At 33.4% G+C, this 18,653-nt stretch overlaps 1 protein-coding gene across 1 annotated transcript in view; it reads left to right on the top strand.

Moving 5' to 3' along the window:
* Positions 1 to 17,067, top strand: part of IFT74 (intraflagellar transport 74) — a 78,418-nt gene extending 61,351 nt beyond the window's left edge. Inside the window, exons 16-20 of the mRNA XM_034665556.1 lie at positions 243 to 369; positions 10,680 to 10,843; positions 11,383 to 11,508; positions 14,956 to 15,016; positions 16,749 to 17,067. Of these exons, the coding sequence (XP_034521447.1) occupies positions 243 to 369; positions 10,680 to 10,843; positions 11,383 to 11,508; positions 14,956 to 15,016; positions 16,749 to 16,867 (597 nt within the window). The 3' untranslated portion in view covers positions 16,868 to 17,067. The remainder of the gene's footprint in view (positions 1 to 242; positions 370 to 10,679; positions 10,844 to 11,382; positions 11,509 to 14,955; positions 15,017 to 16,748) is intronic.
* Positions 17,068 to 18,653: the final 1,586 nt, after the last annotated feature.

An 18,653-nucleotide genomic window follows, 5' to 3' on the forward strand; every position in this document is an offset into this window, starting at 1 on the left:
TTCTTCTTCAGTGAGATAAAATTCAGAATTACTTCTTTTACATTAGCTTTAATTTAGTCTCTCCTTATTGCAAAAACCTGATTTTGAATCTCATTATATTCTTCTTAACATACATAAAACATACATGATAAAAGGAGTATTTCAAAAAAGAATACTGATTCAGAGCATCTAGCTTCCAAGAGTTTTTTTGGAGAGTCAAATCAGTGGAATTTTTTTCCATTTTTATTTCTCTACAAATACAGAATATAAATCGTATGAAACAGATCTCTTCTATCACCAATCAAGAGCTGAAGATGATGCAGGATGATCTCAATTTTAAATCCACTGAAATGCAGAAATCACAAAGTACAGCTAGGAATTTGACTTCAGGTGAGAAAACAGATTTTAATATCCTTTTTTTTTCTGTAACAAATTGAAACTTATGTTATTTAATATTTTTGAAAGGCTGAGAATATAATTTATGATTGCTTATTGCTCCAGTCATTTATAGCCTCAGAATTGTGTGTGACTTTTCACATTAACTTTTAATAGTATTTCATTGGGATATTCTGATTAATTTTTAACATTTATTGAATGCTTGCTCTGTGCCTGTGCTGTAACATAGGTACACAGAGATTAAAAAAAAAAAAAAATCCAGTCTCTTTCCTCAAGGAACTTCCAACTTGGTGGAATAATGACAAGCAAACTACTAAAATATAATGAAACAGTACTATGATAGACACATAAGGAGCAACAGAATTACATTGGGTTCATATCCATCCCAGTCTTGGGTAGTTAGGAGAGGAATCCTCAAGGAAGTAATATTTTAATATAATTAGTTTCAGCCATTATAACCGACATGATACTAGAGCAACCCTCTCCAGTAGAAATGTAATGCCAGCCGCATATATAATATTAAATTTCCTAGTAGGTAGGTTATAAAAGTAAACAGACAGGTGAATTTTAGTATTAAATTTTATTTAATCAGTTTATCCAAAAGATTATTGTTTAAACATGTAATCAGTACAAAAATGATCCATGAGATTTTGCAGTTACACTCCATCTCAACTTGGAACTAGACATAGTCAAGTGTTCAAAAGCTGTATGTGGCTAATGGCTGTCATTTGGATGGTGCAGACAGAGATTAAAAACAAATACACAAAATAGAGTTTAAAGCATTTAGGATAGTGTGTCAACTACACTCAAAAGAAAAAAAAATTTAGGATAAAGTCAAAATTTGTATAGAATATTTGGTTCTTGAACTGATGGTTTCTAACTATGGGTGTTTTATGCTAATGTGTAGTGATTTTGAATTAGCCATGTTTGTTTGTTTTTCCTACTTGGAATTACACTGACAGTGAAATTATGAGGAATAAAGAATTAGTATTTGCTAACTTAAAAATTTTGAGATTCTTGTATTGGAATAATGGATCCACAATGTTCATTTATCTGGAATCCCGAAATCTAAAAAGCTCCTGGCAGCAAAACCTGACCTGACCTGAACTGACATGAGGCTATTTATAGTCTTTAATTATCCTACCTAATGTGACTGTTCGTAATTTTTGCTGCAGAAATAGTTATGTCCTTGATGACAGATGCTGCCTTAAACCCTGCTGTGGAAGTTATATGTGCTATATTGCTTTTTCTAAAATCTGAAGAATTCTGCATTCTAAAATGCAATTATCTGGGAGTTTTATATAAGGATTATGGACCTATAAATGTATGCTGAATGTTATACAACTGAATTTAGATTGATGTTATAGGTAGACAACAGTTATTTTATACCATTAAGTATATTTTATCTGCCCTGATTTATTTGAGTTTGTTTGCTATAGTTTTATTTGTATATCTGAATTATAGGCTAAGAAACTAGAGAAGGTATGTTCTAAATTTGATTTATACCTACTATTGGTTTGACTATCAGAATTTTAATTGTAATAAAAAACCCATAACATAAAATTTATCATCTTAACCATTAACTATAAGTACAATGTTGAACAACAGATGTCTAGAACATTTTCATCTTCCAAAACTGAAACTTACACCGATTAAACAACTGTCCATTTCCCTCTCAACTCTCTCCTCTGCTAACCACATTCTATTTTGTTTCTGTGAGTATGACTACTCTAAAAACCTCTTTTAAGTGGAATCATGCAATGTTTGTCTTTTTGTGAAGGGATAGTTTACTTAATGCCCTCAAGATTCATCAGTGTTGTAACATGTGACAGGATTTCCTTTTCTTTAAGGCTGAATAACACTCTATAGTATATATGTACTACCTTTTTTATTCATTCATTGATGGACATTTAGGTTGTTTTCACCTCTCGATTATTGTGATTCATGCTGTAATGAACATGGGCGTGCAAATATCTCTTCGAGATCTTTTCAAATATGAGTATTTGTACATCCTTATTTTCTTCTTTCTATAAGCTAAAGAATTTTATCTTTAATTATTCCATCTAGGAAATCTCTGTTTTGTGTTTTAGATGGTAGTTTTAAGGTTTTCATTTATCTAAAGGCAATTTCAATTTTAAAAGTTTTTGCCTCCTTTAAGCTGTCTTTGTATAAGGACTGTTGAGAAACAAATGAATTCAATTATAAGGACTTTGAATCCTTTCATACTTTTATACTTTGTATTTACATTTCCTTTTAAAAATAGTCATTATATTTTCTCCAGTGATGTAGGATTGAAAAGAATGAGAACTGGCTTTAATTTTATTCAAGTTTATTATCATGATAAGGATTTTACTGAAAATTTTCCTTATTAAGATTTGTATTTTCTGGCCCCTACAATTAATTTCATTTACTCAATTATTTTTAAGTATTAATTTATTTATTTTTATTTTTTTTAAGATTTTATTTATTTATTCGACAGAGATAGAGACAGCCAGCGAGAGAGGGAACACAAGCAGGGGGAGTGGGAGAGGAAGAAGCAGGCTCATAGCAGAAGAGCCTGATGTGGGGCTCGATCCCAGAACGCCGGGATCACACCCTGAGCCGAAGGCAGACACTTAACCGCTGTGCCACCCAGGCGCCCCTTAAGTATTAATTTAAACCAAGCGTATAAATTATTTTCCCTCTCTTTCCTTAACACAATCCCCCATCAAAATTTTCTTGTATCTAGAAATCACCATAAGAAGTCTATAATATTCTTGTTCACCTTTCAGAGATAATGAATTTTACATTCCCACTTGTGAATTGCCTCCCTTTTGGCTCTTGCATTTGTAATTGAAAATTACCTGATTTTCTTAGTGTACTCTGTTTCTTAACGGGACAATATTATTCCCAAAGCGACAAAAGTATTTCTTGGGGGGAGAGTAAAAAATACCTTGATTATAATGGTTTGTGACCCCCCAAAAGGGTCACTGTACATAAACAGATACACATTTTATCTGTAATATAAAAGTTTCATGGGAAGGTGGTGATTAGGAAAAAAAAGGTCTACAAAAGATTCCTTGGGGGGACAATAATGGGGGGAAAAAGATTGCAAAACACGGGTTATTGCATGAGTAAAGAGGCAAGGAATCTGTCAGCAATAGTTTTTATTTATATTTTTGGAAAGGAAACTCCAGGGAATAAACAAATGCACTGATGGCAGAATATTTCAGAAACATTTCCCCATGTCAAAGTGGTTCCTTCTGAGATTTTGCTACTATGTACACACTGCTTAGTAAACTTTGCAACTTCATAGCATATCAGAAGGAACTAGTCTGCATCCTCTTCCTGTCTCTTCCCTTGGAGAACTTTTTAGCTTTTGAAGGGGACCTGCTGTTAAAGGAAGATAAACTTTACCCTATACCAACCAACCATTTTCTCCCTTTCTCTAAGAAAAGCAGTTTGTATAGCTCCTAAATGTATGTCCCTAATATATCTTCAAATTAAACTTTTAGTTAGAGTTCAATGACATTTTCTCTGAACAGTCAAAATATACAAGGTACATATATTTTCTTTTTGGAGCATTGAAACACCATAAGTCTCAGTGACTTTGATTTAGCACTTTGATTTTCGTTTTAACTCTTTTCAAACCTAGTTGAGATATGAATCCAACAAAACAAAACCCACTCAACAACATTTAAGTCCATACATCTGTATTTTTTTTTATAACATATATGTCAATATGGTTGAATTTTAAGACTCTTAAAGGGACAAAAGGAAATGTTCAAGTTTAATTATACCAATTTCAGTTTGGTTGGGAAAAACTTCCTTTCTTAAATCACTGTCTTCTGAAGCCTTAAAAAAACTATTTGATATTTTATGCTCTATGATAATTGGTATTTATACACAGAGAATCTTTCAGTTTTGAACATGATATTTTACTGTAATGTTACCTTCCACCTATATTTTAATCCATAATCTTTCTGGTTTCATAGGTAGAAGAAGAAGGTTTAATAGCAGCTTTGTATTTGATTTTTCCCATTAGAGAATCTGTATAGATAATAAAACTCAATTCCAAGTAAATTTTGCTAAATTTTATTTGAAGAAGCCAACTTAATGCCTCCCCCACGTAGAGGGACACATCATGGTAAGAGGGCAACAAAGTGCCAAAATCCACACATGAACTGTGTTCAGATCCTAAGCATTTGAGTAAACTTTAGGGGACTTAGGAAAAAGCAGCAGTTAGAAGTTGAAAGACCTGAGTACAGAGATTTTATATGCTGCCTACTCCAGAGAAGAAAAGTTTAGGGTTTTAGTTCAGCAAAGTTTATTGCTCATTTAATATATATGAACACTTTTCAAAGGAGCACAATATAATCCAGAACCTCTGTAACATATCATTTAAAGTGTCAATTATACTTTAAAAATTTATAGGAAAATGTTAATCAAGAGGGAAACCAGTCAGTAAACATTGAACCTAAGATAATCTAGACGTTAAAAAGGACAAAAGAAGACTTTAAATGTTTAGAAACATATGTAAGGGTTTAAAGGAAAATAAAATCATAACAAATGAACAGATGGAGAATCCCACAGAAAAATTAAAATTACAAAAAAGAACCAACTAGCATTGAAAATATACCTAAAATGAAAAATTGACTGAATGATCTTAATAGAAGATTGAAGACAGCAGAAAAAGAGTCCGTGAACTTGAGGATCAATAAAAATAATATAATGAAGAAGAAATAAAAATGAGTAGAACCTAAATGATCTGTGGGACAGTTTCAGGCAGTTTGACATACATATATTTGGAGTCCCAGAAGGAGTGGAGGGACAGAGAATGGGGGAGAAAAGATAGTTGAAGAAGTAATAATGGCTGAAAATTTCTCAAATTGGATGAAAAACCAAGTTTTACAGATCTAAGAAACTCATTGAACCCCAAACATGATTGATATAAAAATCCCTTACCTAAACCCATCATAGTTAAACTGCAAAAATGCAACAAAAAGAAAAAAAATGAAAAACGCCAGAGAAAAATAGTACATATATAGTGGGAATAATAATCCCACTATAAGATTAAATTTTATGTTATTTTATTGTAAAAATCTTTCACCCCTAAATCTCTTAAGTAATAAAAGGAAGATGTTCACATTTGGCTTTTAATACTCTGAAATACCACCATATTATTCTGAGGCTATTCATATCCCTACTTTAAAATAGAGGTAAAGTGAAAGCAAACTGTTCAAAGATGAAAATTATCACTACCTGCCTCTAATACACAAACAAGTAACTGTTCAGGATATTAGGATCATTGTCATACCTAGCCCTGGGGACATAGGAGAGAGGAAACTAGCTTAGACAGGTTTGAATTCAGATATCTTCATCTGGATGTGCATGATGTATATATGTATTTCAGTTCCATTTTAGTATCCATTTTTTAGTTTGCTCTAATCATATTTTACTTTGATAGCTATAAGAAAAGCAAAACAAAGAATGATGCCTGGGGAAGCCTGAATAGCAAAACTGAGCAAGTGTTACTGTTCCTCTTCTCATAGTTCACTGTTCCTCATTGAGGCATCTTTCTGGATCATTAACATTTGCTGTTTTAAAAATGAACCTTTCATAAACGTGATAATGATATCACTCAGAACCAAAGCCTGACTGGCTGTGTGACGTTGGGCAAATTACCTTTCTAATGGGGCACCTGGGTGGCTCTGTTGGTTAAGTGTCTTCCTTCAGCTCAGGTTATGATCCCAGCATCCTGGGATTGAGCCTCACGTCAGGCTCTGTGCTCAGCGGGGAGCCTGCTTCTTCCTCTCCCTCTGCCTGCCTCTCTCTGTCAAATAAATAAATAAAATATTGAAAAAAAATTACCTTTCTAAGCTTCAGTTTCATCATATAACATTTACCTCCTAAGGCTATTAAGAAAAGTAGAAGAGATAACAAAGCCAGGCACATTTCAGGTACTCAGAAATGTTGGTTCCCTCCATTACTTTTCTTTAACTTTGAAAGAGAACTTCTTTGGGGCACCTGGGTGGCTCCGTCAGTTAAGAGTCTGCCTTAGGCTTGGGTCTTGATCCCAGGGTCCTGGGATGGAGCCCTGCGTTGAGCTCTCTACTCAGCAGGGAGTCTACTTCTCCCTGTCCCTCTGTGCTCTTGTTCATTCTCTCTCCTTCTCTCTCTCTCTCTCTCTTGCAAGTAAATAAAATCTTTTTTAAAAATTTAAAAATAAATTAAAAAATAAAGTCAGAACTACAATGTTAGAAAGTCTCTGAAATAGAGAAGGTAGATACTGTATCATTTTATCAGAACAGGGTATTTTTTAAATATTGTTTTCTTATTGTTATTTGTATTCATTATAGAGGATTTGGGAGATACAGAAAAAGGATAAATAAGAAAATTGAAACATGAGAGACTATGGACTATGAGAAACAAACTGAAGACTTCAGAGGGGAGGGGGTGTGGGGGAATGGGATAGACTGGTGATGGGTGGTAAGGAGGGCATGTATTGCATGGTGCACTGGGTGTTATACGCAAAATGAAGCATCGAACTTTGCATCGGAATCCAGGGATGTACTGTATGGTGACTAACATAATATAATAAAAAAAATCCTTAAAAAATAAAAAAAAAGAAAATTTAAAATACAGTCCCACTATCAAGAGTTTATGATTATTAAATTTTGGTATTTATCTTTACAGTCTTTTTTCTTTTCTTTTTATTAAGCTTTTTATTTTAATTCCAGTATAGTTAACATGCAGTATTATATTAGTTTCAGGTGTGCGATATAGTGATTCAGCAGTTCTATACATTACTCAGTGCTCATCACAGGAGGTGTACTCTTTAATCTCCATGATCTATTTAACCCATCCCCCTACCGACCTCCCCTCTGGTAACCATCAGTTTGTTCTCTATAGTTAAGAATCCGTTTCCTGATTTGTCTCTTTCTCTCTCTTTTTTTCCTTTGCTCATTTGTTTCCTTTCTTAAATTTCACATATGAGTGAAATCATACTGTATTTGTCTTTCTCTGACTGATTTTTTTCGCTTAGCAGTATGCTCTCCAGCTGCATACATGTTGTTGCAAATGGTAAGATTTCATTCATTTTTATGGCTGAGTAATATTCCATTGTGTATATATACCACATCTTCTTTATCCATTCATCTACCTGTGGACACTTGGGCTGATTCCATAATTTGGCTATTATAATAATGCTGCAATAAACATAGGGATGCATGTATCTCTTTGAATTAGTGTTTTTGTATTTTTGGGGGGTGAATACCCAGTAGTGTAATTACCGGATTATAGGGTAGGTCTATTTTTAACTTTTTGAGGACTTCATGCTGTTTTCTACAGTGGCTGTACCAGTTTGCATTCCCACCCATAGTGCACAAGGTTCCTTTTTCTCCACATCCTCACCAACACTTGTTTCTTATGTTTTTTATTTTAGTCATTCTGACAGGTGTGAGGTGATATCTCACTGTAGTTTTTGCATTTCTCTGATGACAAATGATTTTGACTATCTTTTCATTTGTCTCTTGACCAACTGTATGTCTTCTTTGGAGAAATGTCTGTTCGTGTCTTCTGCCCATTTTTAATTGGATTATTTGAGGGTTTTTGGTGTTGAGTTGTATCAGTTCTTTATTTATTTTGGATACTAACCCTTTAGCAGATTTGTCATTTGCCTATATCTTCTCGAGTCTTTTTTTTTTTTTTTTCATCTTGGAAAAAGAAGAAAAAGCCTCTCCCAAGCATTCTCTGCCCAGCTAGCATCCCTTCCTTTCAAAGGTTTCACATCCAAATTTTTAAAAGTTTTCCTCTCCCTTTTGGTCCCATTTTTTTTGTATGAAATCTTTTATCAGGAAATACATCAAGGTTTTCCTGGACAGTAAGTCCAACTTGTATTTTGCAGTCTTTTTTGTTTGTTTGTTTTAAATTTCTAAGTAGTAGTCTGCATTACAAACCACTCCTTTATTCTTGAAATGTCTTTTCATTATCGTTTCTGATTTTTCTTCTATTTCTTTGGTCATTTCTTATTCTCCTTTATGGGATCCTTCATTTAAATCTATTCTTTAAAAATTTGTTATTCTTATAGATTCTGTCATGAATTCTTTTCTCTTGATGATTTCAACCATTCCCATAGTTTAAGGTGCTGTTTATATGTTGATGATTTCAAAATCTCTATCTTCAAATTTCTGTCAGGGCTTCAGACCCATATATCTATACATGGGAATGTTTACTATTTAGGTGTTTCTGAGGTAACTTGAACAGCATATCCTAAGTTGAGTTGAACCCTTCATCTCATTCCCTCCTACGAACAAAATTTGATACCTCCCTCTGCCTTCCCTGCCATCTACTCCTTTACTCAAGTTGGAAATGGGATTCTCCATTGACTCCTCTTGCTCAACCACTGTATCCAGTTTCCCTGATATATCTTGAGTCCCTCCACACCTCTCCTTCATTTTTTTCCTCATTTATTTCCATGTGAGATAACCTTAGATTTCGTATATATAGTTGTCTTCCACTGGAAAATAGGTTCTATAAAGTTAGGGATTTTCATATGCTTAGTTCATTGCTGTATCCCCTATGCCTAGAAGTTTGCCTTGTACACAGAAAGCACTTAACAAATATTGCTTTAAAAAAAAAAATCCCCAAAGTGACTACACTAGTCTAAGATTTCTTACGTAGCTCTCTGAATCAACATTTAACTGGTCTTCCTGCACCAATTAATGCTTTTCCAATTAATTGCCCACATTAAAACCAGAGTGAACTTTCTAAAATTTAATTACGCTACATGCTGATTTGAAATCCATTGATTAGTTTTCATAGCCCTTAGAATAAAGTTCCAACTCCCTATTTTCATTTAAAAAGCCCTTCATGAACTGAAATTCTTCCCACTTTGAACTTTGGGTTCTAATCATACTGAACTCTTGTTATTTGCACATATGTACCATACTTTCTTACCTCTAGACTTTGCACACGTTGATTGTTTTCTCTGGAACTCATTTACTTTCTCCTTGGTTTGATTGATTCCTAATTATTAAGGCCTTACTCAGTTAAAAGGCATGTCTTTAGAGAGCTCTCTTGACCAGTACCACATGCTCTCATGGCTCTGTGTATTACTATTTTCATAGTAGTTATCCAAAGTATTGTAAATGTTTATTTAATTTCCCGGCTATATTCTACCTCTAGAATATAGCTCCTTGAGCAAAAATAGTGTCTCTGTTGATTTCCATTATATTCTTAGCACCTAGCACATAGTAGATGCTCCATACTTTTAAAAACAAAGTATGAGACACACACACTCCCTCCTATACATACACATCTATACAGTCAGTCCTCATTATTCATGGATTCTTGTTTGTGAATTTGCCTACCCACCATAATTAATTTGTAACCCGGAAATCAGTACTTTTAGTACTTTCACAGTCATTTGTGGACATGTGTGGTCAGAAATGTGAATTGCCTGACATGCATTCCCAGCGGAATTCAAATAAGGCAACACTGTCTTCCTGTTTTAGTCCTCACACTGTTAACAAGTATCCTTATGTGGCATATTTAGTGCCACTTCTTCCCATATTTTTGTACCTTTTGTTCATTATTTGCTATATAAAATGGCTCCCAAGCATACTGCTGAAGTGTTGGCTTGTGTTCTTGAGCCCAAGAAGGCTACAATGTGCCTTACAGAGGAAATGTGTGTTAGATTAGCTTCATTCAGGCATAAGGTGGCCTTGAGTTCAGTGTTAATAGATGAAAAATATATGTTAAATAAGGTGTGTTTAAACAGAAACACATATAAAACAAGGTTATGTGTTAATTGGTGAAGAAAATACTGTGACCAGAGGCTCTCAGGAACCTAACCTGTATCCCCTCTAGGAGCAATAGTTTGTATTTGCTAACTCAATATTTACAGTGACTTTATAGAATATAACTACCATAAGTAATGAGAATTGATATATGTAGTTGTAAAATTTTGTTCAATATAATGTTTCATAATTTGCTTTCATGCCCCTATTAAAAATAATGGGCCTTTATCTCATAACATATGTTACATTATTAAGTAAGGAAAACAACACATATGTTGAGTTTTTAAATGTTTGTATGAGCATGGAGACAAATATGGCTGATATACATCAGGTTATGTTGGTTACCTGGAGGATGAATATTTTTTTTCTTAATTTATCTTTGTATTATCTCACTGGTTGCAGTGAAACATGTTTCTTTTGCAGATATTCTTGTAAAACATGATTTTTAATGGTTGCATTGCCTTTCTCTTTGTGGAAGGAATTAAGTTTTGACTAATTACGGTCTTGAATTTTCTTGTGTTTCAGATAGTCAACGTCTACAGTTGGATCTACAGAAAATGGAACTTCTGGAAAGTAAGATGACTGAGGAACAGCATTCTCTGAAAAGCAAAATTAAGCAAATGACAACTGACCTGGAGACATATAATGATTTGCCAGCTTTAAAATCATCAGGTGAAGAAAAGAAAAAGGTAAATAGTAACAGTCTTACAAGATTATAATTCAATTTGTTTTTTCTTGATCAAATTTAATATATATGTAGTTCATAGAATTTATTATTTGCAGTTGATTATTTGATATATAAGCTAAGATGTTTATGTATATAGGAGAAATTTAGAGAGTTGTAAGTTTTAAACAAAAGGCAAAAGCAGGGAAAAGAAAGAGCATTTCAACAAATATGAACTTTGTTAAATGCAGGTTTGATTATGAAATTCCCTCCTCAAGACTTAACTCATCACTGGCTTTTCATTGCTATTTACATTAATTTAAAATAAATTTGGTTGGATAGGAACACGTATATAGCAGCTTTAGTAGAGTTATTAATTCAGTTAATACTAATTTAGCTTATTATAACTCAAAAGATACTTTTACAAACAGGTTTTATAGTAATTATAATCTTGGTAGAATTTTACCAGAATATCATTGAAATTATTTAAGTTAAAAATGATTTATACTGACTTACTAGATATTTGCTAAAGTCTGTCATTTACTTCTATTTGGATCTATCTAGAAGTTACATGAGGAGAGAACAGTATTAACAACCCGCAGAAATGCCTTTAAGAAAATAACGGAGAAGCTAAGCGTAGAATATGAGACACTAAAAACACGATTGCAAGAAAATGAGACACATTCTCAGGTAAAAAGAAAAAAAAAAAAGACTCTGAAATTTATTTCTGTTTTTAAACTATCTGTCCCGTGTTTTTTATCTATATTTCCACCCCAAAACGATTTTTTTTTAACTTGCTTTATTTATCCTTCCAGACTTTCTGGCTTTGAAGATAGCCAGGCTGTGTACAATCTCTACTCAGAATGAATTTACTTTTGCTCTCCTTCTATAAACCTATACTGAAGGACTACTCTGTGCTAGGCCCTGTTCTGGGCACAGCTGATATACTTTTTAAAATTTCAAAAGTAAAGCATTTTTAATGGAGAAACTTTGCTAACTTACAGAAGCCACAAAGAGAAAATAAACCTTAATGACTAATATCCCACAGAAGAAATAATTCTTGTCATTTTTGTGTGGGTCCTTCTAGTCTATATGTATATATTATATGTACACACATTTTTATATATATGTATACATTTATTTTTATATATTTATAGAAATGGTATCATACTGTACGTATTATTTGGTAACTTGGTTTTCATTATTAACTATGCCTAGTAAGTGGTTTGCCTTGTCATATCTTTTAAAAATATAATTCTATATAATATTTGAATAATGGATACAGTATAATTTACTGAACCAATTTCATATTATTGGACATTTAGGTTATTTTTAGTTCTTAAAACTGTGAATGCTATAAAAAGCAGTCCTGTCCTTGAACTTCTTGATTTACATGTCTGGTTATTTATACAGGATGCACAGAGAAGCCCCCTTTTCATATCATTTATCCTACTGATAGAATTACCTGAACAATGTCGGAGGTCTTCTAGATTGAGTGCCCTGTCTGAGAGGGTAGAGATGATACCTGTTTCATTCACTTTCTCCCCACACTGTGCCAGTGGCTGGCACATAATAGGTGTTCAATAAGTATTTGTTGGAGAATTAAATGAAGCATGTATGACATGTACAAAATCAGTAGATAAAGATTGATCGTTCTCATCTAATTAGCATATATTAGCAATTTGTAGCTATGATTTATTAATGCTAAATGCATTCTTTCTTTTCTTTAAATGGTAATATGATCATGATAGACAATCATTGTTAACATTTTGGTATAATATCCTTGTAAACTTTTTTCCTTTGCAGTTATACACCCATATTGATTGTATTACTTTTATAAAAAATGAAATTCTGTGCATATAGTCTTTAAACATTCATTTTCTCACTTAAATATTTTCAGGCTCCTTTTTTGATACTTTTATGACTATTTCATTGTATGGATTTACCATTTTAAAAACAAAGACATACCTTATATGCTTTTTGAAAGGGGTGAAGTCTCTTCAGAGTTTGCCGCAACTACTAAATGCTTAGAAGTCACTATTTTACATTTTCAAATTTATTAGTTCTTTTTTCTCTACTTCCTAATATACAGGTCTAGATATAGATTTGTAAGTGGCAAAATTATCCTAGGCTGTTTAGAGTGGGGATGGATGCTGGAGAAGAAATCTAAGAAAAAGTTTATGGGGCCTTTGTCTTAACTGATTCTTAGGAAAAAAATACTGCTTATGGAACATAAGCTCTCCTCTTTCACTGAATAGATTATTTAAGGAGGAGAACACCTGACAAACACAATTTCTTAGAGCCAGTCAATGGCTACTTGTTTATTCCCACATCAAGTGCTAATCATATACTTAACCCCATATACTGGTAACAGGAATTTACAACATAACTCACAATTCACCGTCCTTCTCTGTATTATTTGTTGCTTTTTGGGAATCCCCACTGGTCAAATAAAATCTGGTCTCCTTATCTTTTGCAACTATTTTCTTGAAAACCGTTTTTTGACATCTATAAATTTCCTAACAGACTTTGATGAATGGTTATTATTTATTTGATATCATTTAAACATATTTATATTGGAACAAACTATTAAACTCCTAGAAGAAAACATAAGGATAAAGCTCCTTGACATTAGTCTTGGCAACAGTTTTTTGGTTATGACATCAAAAGCATGAACAACAAAGGCAAAAATAAATAAGTATGCCTACATCAAGCTAGAAGTCTTCTGCACAATGAAAGAAACAATCAACAAAATGAAAACAAAGCACAGAATGGGAGAAAATATTTTCAAATCATAATATCTGATAAGGGGTTAATATCCAAAATATATAGAGAATATACAACAGACTGTTTAAGTAAGTTGTAGGAAAAGATTCATGCTTCAAGATATTCTCGGAGGTTTAAAAGCAAGTCACTAATACAGATGTATAATATATAAGGAAGTTGACCATCTGACAGAGTGTTGCTTTTATAGCATTATTTATTTAGCACTTAAGAGGCCTGCATTCTAAGAAGGCCACCTCTTTGTATGAAACAAAAGGGAAAAGTTTGGTACTTGACTTTGCAAAAGGTTACTAGAGATTTATTACCAAAAAGTGCTGACTGCTTCCTTAAGTCCATCTTAACTTTGAGTTCCTATCTGGGGAGCCAGATCTGATTTAATAGTGTTAACTCACAGCATACAGTTTACATAATTAATTAGTTAGGATTTATCCTAATATCTATATTTATCTCTTTAGAGGAAACAATGGGATGGATGCTACATTAACACTGAACATAAGCCCTGAAAATAATTTTAACATGAAAGTAGAAAGAAATATTAATGCTGCTTCAGTTATGAGATTCTTAAAAACGATCATTACCTCTTAGAAGTGCCCACACAGCGCATTATTTTAATGTTTCATTTTTCAGACAGTCCTTTGCCTAGGAAAAATACTATGTGCATCTTAAAAAAGAAAGACCATAACCCAGAGTTAAAAGGTTAATTAAATCAGAAAAACAATTTAATTCTATAACAGTAAAATTGTCTTCTGAGGAAGCAACCATCAATATAATATCCACATTAGCTTCCTGTTGATGCAGAAATTATTGTAACAGTGCCAGCTTTTTACCAGCCCTCTTATAATCTTCACACTGCAGCTCTGCTCTTATCACAGCTTGTGGAATTAGACAGGAAATTTAGCCCTGGAAATAAGGAAGTTACTCCTATATAGTTGAACCTTTGACAGTGTTAGAATATATATCACATTTGTAGCATTAGACTTCCAGATTTCAAGGAGAGATTCCCATCATGTCCCATTCTTTTCTTTCAAGTTCTTTTTGGAAAGGGAAAAGTCATAAATTGTCTTTCATTTGGCATGTTCATTGGCATAATAAATATTGTAAATATTTTTCCAATTAAAATAAACATATAGGGTAAAACCTGTTGTCAAATTTAACATTGTTTTTTATTAATGTATTTACTATTGTTTAATCCTTTCTAATTTTCCTTTTTGTCTGCCATGGCTTTATATCACCGAAATGCAAGGAGTTGATAAGATTTAAAATTGGATGTTTTTTTTTTCTTATCCTCTTAAAAGGGTGTATAATTGTTTTGAATATGGGTACTGTTTAACATTTTTATTTTGTGTTTTTTAGCTTACAAATTTGGAGAGGAAGTGGCAACACCATGAACAAAATAATTTTGTGATGAAAGAATGTATCCTTTAAAAAGAAGCAAGTGAACTTGACTGATTTTTTTCTTTTTTCCTTTTTTTTTAGATTTATTCACTAATTTGAGGAAGAGAGAGAGAGTGGGGTGGTGGGGAGATAGAGGGAGAGAGAGAATCTCAAGCTGACTCCCTGCAGAGTGGGGAGCCCAATGCAGGGCTCAACTCACAACCCTGAGATCATAACCTGAGCCCAAACCAAGAGTTGGATGCTCAACTGACTGAGCCACCCAGGCACCCCAGAGTGATTTTTTTTTTCTAAGAATGTCTATAAAGAAATGAAATGAAATGAAATTTAACACAAACTTATCAAATACCTAATATGTACAAAACACCAAGCTTAACTATGTGAGGAATAAAGGAGTAAGACTTAGTTTCCAGTCTACAATAATTGGGCGTGTGTGTGTGTGTGTACCAAAGGAACAATAGAAAGCAGACTATACAAAGTCATAGTATGGCATAGTGATTAAGGGCACAGGTTTTGGAGTAAGGAGATCTAATTTTCAATGTTGACTCTACTACTTGTAGGTTATGGACTTTGGACAATTAATTTGTTTAAGGCACAATTTTGTCATCTCAAATATAGTTAATATTTCCTCATAGAATTATTGAAAGAATTATATAAAACCATGCATATATGTATATTCATAATTGTTTGCTGATGCTTATAATGCTGTACCTTGCATATCTGGGCAGCAGAGGGAGGTAGCCCCAAGTAGTACCCTGAGAAATTTGATTTTTAAGTTCATCTGTGTTTCAGGCAATTCAGCTTCACATTTCTACCAGGGTAGTACTTAAATCCCATCTTGCTAATCTTTTTGTGTGATTATATAGGAGGAAGCAGCTAGTGAGGACATGGGTTGTGAAATTGTAAGAAACATTTCCCCAAAAGTTATTTTCTGTTCCCTTCTTTGACCCTTTAAGGACATCTCTGCCTAGAGAAGTAGCTCCTGACTCATTGGTAGTTTAGATTCTCCTCTAGGAAGCTGCCGAACGTCAGCTCAGGGCAGCACAGATCCTGGCTTACTTCCAGATCAAATGCATCGGGGACTCTATTTGTAGCAGTCGTGCTACTCAGTTTAAAAGCAAAAGACTCTCAATATGCTTTAGTCCAGCAGTCTAGTTTATGCAACACAAAGTAGAGGACTTAGGAATAGAGTGAATTCTAGAGACTTCTGAAATTCATGTGGTACTCTAGAGAACATGGTTCTTCTGAACATTCAGTTGTTCTTAGACCAGAATTAGACTGAGATGCATAATATTAACTATAAAAAAGCTCTTGGGGGCGCCTGGATGGTTCAGTCAGTTAAGCGTCTAACTTGATTTTGGCTGAGGTCTTGATCTCAGGGTCATGAGCTAGAGCCCCATGTGGAGCCCGGCACTCAGTGCAGAGTCTGCTTGTCCCTCTCCCTCTGCTCCTCCTCATGCTTTCTCTCTCTCTCTCTCTCTCTCTCTCTCAAATAAATAGATAAATAAAACCTTTTTTTAAAAAAAGCTCTTATACTGTAAGTGAAGTTTTTAAAACAAGTTTTGCTTAGCCTTTTAGGTTTCAGTTGATCTTAATCTGTTAATATATATATTTTTACTATATTCTAATTGTGCTTTTTCTGGCCATTTTCAATTTTCAATAAGAAAAATTTTAAAAATAATTTGGTTCCTTCCTAAGCCAAAGTGGATTACTCTTTTTGTTGATCACTGTTCCCCCTTAACTCATTTAATTAGTCATAGCAACCAAGAGTCAAGAGAGTGATTACCAGTCAATTATGAAGAAAGTGACCAAGCAGATTGCAGAGTACAATAAAAGCATCGCGGACGCTCTACATAGCATGAGCAGAAACTGAGTCTGAACCAACCTTAAGTCTCTATACTACGTAGTATGCTCTTGCTGCTAAACTTTATGTAAGCTGACTGAAAAAGAATAGCTTATCCTTGAAGAGTTTTACCTAAAAATTTTGAGTGCTATAATTTTTGTGACCTCTTTGAAGAGGTTATACTATTTTAAATACTGTAATAGTTCAATAAAAAGTTTGCATACAGAAAAGCATCTTTTTATATTTGCATTTGTTTGTGTGGGTAGTAAAAATGTGTCAACCAACCAAGAGATGAACTAAAAGTGGCCATGGAGATTCATTTAGTTGGTATAATCCATCTATGGTAACAAATGAGATCATTTTTTTATGTGTCAACTCTAGGAGAGGGATACATGGAGCGAGATTCTGATTTAGTGCTTATATCAACCTTGTCAAGTTTTGCTTCTAGAAAAAGTAAGAGTGGAAGGGAGATGTTTAGCTTTGAGCTTTATTTCTCAAATAGGGTGTATTTGATGTATTTTAGGGAATATAAAGTTGCAGGTAAGTATATTAACACATATTCTTTGTATATCAGTTATCCCTAATGATTCAGAACTAAAAACTTTAACCTTTGCATTTGAAAAATATTTTCTTATGTGTATATGCTAGGAAAAACATGAAGTTTAAAAGAAATGCTGTGCTTATGGTTGTCTGTTTTAGACAATAGCTGTTGCTATTCATTGCCACTCTGGAGTATACATTTACTTTTTTGGACTGTAAGTAGATTAATTTGTGAGCATTGCCAGAACATTTGAAAAGAAGAACTAGAAGAGGTAGAATTGTATAGTGTAAATCTAAGAGATATTATAGCAACTAAAGATGTATCTTCTCTTGTGGGCAGGAATGAGTCATCTTGGCCAGCATAAAATATTTCTAAAAACTATCCTTCTTTTGCTCTTATTTCATGTTCATCAAGTAACTCCACTTCTCAGCATTCCTGAAACACAAGCATATTGGTTTCTTTAAAAAGTGGGGGGGCTTTATTGAGATATAATTTACATATTATAAATTACCCATACATGTTGCTTTCTTAAAGTAAATATCACCGTAAACTCTTCAACTTTAGTGTGTGTGAGATTATGTAAATGGGTGAGCATTGCTGATTTTGGTTAACTCTGGATTACTCATATGGCTGAAGATTCTGGACAGTGATACATTCATTAAGGCGGCATTCTGAAAATGTGTTCCTCAGATCTTGAGTTCTTCAGGTTATTAATACGTGTTATGCCACCAAAGGATTCATGGTCAAAGAAGTTTGGAAAACATGGTTTGTAACAAAGGTAACTTGTTTTCTTTCTTCTTGACTACTAAGAGCCCTTAATATGCTAATGTACAATAAGATCTAGAAGACTAGAGATTATGGTTCAAAATCATCTATCATGTACATACAATATTTAGAAATGCAACAAAAATTCAAACGAAGTTCTATATACAGTTAGTACTTCTAACCTCTGGAAAAGAAGTATGATAGTAAGACAACTCTCCAGTTATTGAACTAGATCTGACCCAGTCTTCACCCAGAAAGAAGGTAGGAGGAAGAATGACCTATCTAATAAACATATGTGTTTGCACTATAAGAATGAGAAGCTTGGCAGGAAAAAAAAAATTTCTTTTTAAAAAAGCAAGGTTTCCAACCTCTGTTTTAAATTACTCATATATGATATTTGTGGAACATAATTGAGCAGGATTTCTTTAAAACGTGTTATCTGAGGGAAATTCTCACTAATGTCTCTTCCTTCCTCTCAGAGCTTTTCAACAAATCCAACAAGAATATTTC

The sequence above is a fragment of the Ailuropoda melanoleuca genome, chromosome 7 (assembly GCF_002007445.2).
Source record: "Ailuropoda melanoleuca isolate Jingjing chromosome 7, ASM200744v2, whole genome shotgun sequence".
NCBI lineage: Eukaryota > Metazoa > Chordata > Mammalia > Carnivora > Ursidae > Ailuropoda > Ailuropoda melanoleuca.